We start from the raw sequence: 2233 nt of genomic DNA on the forward strand, positions 1-2233 counted from the left end.
TTATAAGCCTCAAATCCTTGCTATTTACTCTTTTCTTAACTCCCCCCTCTCTCTCAAGCAAAGGAAAAGTGAATAGGCACAAATAATGTTGTACACCATTAAATGGCATTAAAGAATGAAGAGTAAGTAGAAAAATATCATAACACATAAATGGAGGTTAAATGCAAAAACACAATTACATAACTAACACATTTGGTCCCACAACCTTAGCTAAATGATTTAGCTACTCATACTCATAAATAAAAAGTAGAAGCAAAGAGAATATTCATGGAAGCTTACAATTTTTTTTTTTTTTGGCAAATAAATTTTATTATTACACCAAAGTAAACGTTTAAGTACAAAAAAACTTGCTAATGGACACAACCCCAATTAGCAAGAAACAACTACTCCTTCTATCTTAGGAACACATCAAATGAAGCTACAATTTTACACTGGATAACAATTGAATTGATCAAGCCATTTTGTAACTTTGGGGCAACCTCTTGCCTTGAAATGCACCTCCTGAATGACAACTTTAATCAATAAGTTTGCAGGTTGCCTTTTTTGCTGAAATACTCTTTGATTCCTCTCTGCCCACAGATGGTATACAACACCTGCAAGAACCATTCTGTATACTTGTGCTCTTGGACTTCTACCCTTTGCCTGTTGTTCAACCCATTTAATCTCATCACTCCATTGCATTGGGCTTCTGTATATGTGTTGCCATTGAAGTAGCTTCCCCCATATATAAGCAGACTCATCACACTCAACTAATAAATGGTCAATGCTTTCATCCTTAACCCCACATAAATGGCAGATTGTGTCTGTGGTGATACCCCATTTGAATAGCCTATCCCTGGTGGTTAATCTTGTATGTAGGCCTAGTTGTAGGATAAACACCCACCTAGGCAGCCCCAAATTTTTACATACAAGCTTCCTCCAAGTCACTCTATCATAGGTTCCCTTTGAGCTGAGATATAATGCTATTGTTGAGAAACTTGTCATGTTCATAACATCTGCCATTGTGTACCCAGCTTTGTGGAAGTGTTTGGTGCTCTTTAAAACCTTTTGTATTATCCAAGATGCCTGTTTTGGCACTTCCTCTGGTATATTATGTCTTATTCCATAATAAGCATGAAGCCATTTAACCCACAATTTATCTTTCTTGGCACATACATTTCGCAAAAGCTTCGATTCTTCGCTTTATTCCGAGTCGATATCAAGAATGTTTAGGCCACTAGCTGAATTAGGATAGCAAATATTTTCCCAAGCCAAAGGTGCCTTCTTAGATACTTCTGCTCTACCAGTCCACAAGAAAGTTCTACATGTAGCTTCTATCAGTTTTATTACAGTTTTTGGCAATACAAAGTCCTGCGCCCAAAACACTTGGACAGAGAGTAGGACAAATTTTATGAGTTGAGTCCTCTTTGCATATGATAAGAATCTAGTAGTCCAAGATTTGATTCTAGCTAGGATTTTGTCTACAAGTGGTTGACACTGAGCTATGGACACTTTTTTTAAGCTTAAGGGCACCCCAAGATACCTAAAGGCAAAGACCCTCTACTGAAACTTAGGACAACTTGGATTTCTTGTTGGATTTGCTCAGATACACCAGAACAGTAAATAGAGCTTTTAGAAAGGTTAGCAATAAGACACAAGCATTGGAGAACTCTTTAAATTTTATGAAGACCATCAAGACATAAGAAACATCACCTCTACAAAACAGTAGTAGGTCATCTGCAAATCCTAGTTGGATAAGCTTGACTCTTCTACATTTAGGATGAAACTTGAAGTGTGGTGAGTGATGTAACAGCTTGAGTGATCTACTGAGGTATTCCATGACTAGGACAAACAATTAGGGGGATAATGGATCGCCTTGCCTAAGACCTTTCTTAGCAGCAAAAGGGGTTGTGGGCTGGCCATTGATAACAATTGAATAAGAAACAGTGGACATATAACTTATTATCCAGTCTACAAAGGTCCTAGGGAAATATAAAGCTACTAGAACTTGTTCCACAAACACCCATTCTACAGAATCGTATGCCTTCTGCATATCTATTTTCAACATACACCTAGGAGACATGCCTTTTCTATTGTACCCTTTGACAAGTTCATGACTCAGCGGGATATTATCAGTAATAACCCTTCCTGGTACAAATACAGCTTGCCCAGGGTCTATCAAGCAATCCATAACATGTTACATTCTAGCAGTGAGTATTTTTTAGATCATTTTGTATAACATAGTACAGCATGA

The 2233-nt window shown here is 37.5% G+C and overlaps 1 protein-coding gene across 1 annotated transcript; it reads right to left on the minus strand.

The window, feature by feature from the left end:
* Nucleotides 1–426: 426 nt before the first annotated feature.
* Nucleotides 427–1002, minus strand: LOC132031654 (uncharacterized). Its single transcript, XM_059421604.1, has one exon. The coding sequence runs from the start codon at nucleotides 1000–1002 to the stop codon at nucleotides 427–429; it is 576 nt and encodes a 191-aa protein (XP_059277587.1).
* Nucleotides 1003–2233: the final 1231 nt, after the last annotated feature.

Source organism: Lycium ferocissimum, chromosome 9 (genome assembly GCF_029784015.1).
Source record: "Lycium ferocissimum isolate CSIRO_LF1 chromosome 9, AGI_CSIRO_Lferr_CH_V1, whole genome shotgun sequence".
Taxonomy (NCBI): Eukaryota; Viridiplantae; Streptophyta; class Magnoliopsida; order Solanales; family Solanaceae; genus Lycium; species Lycium ferocissimum.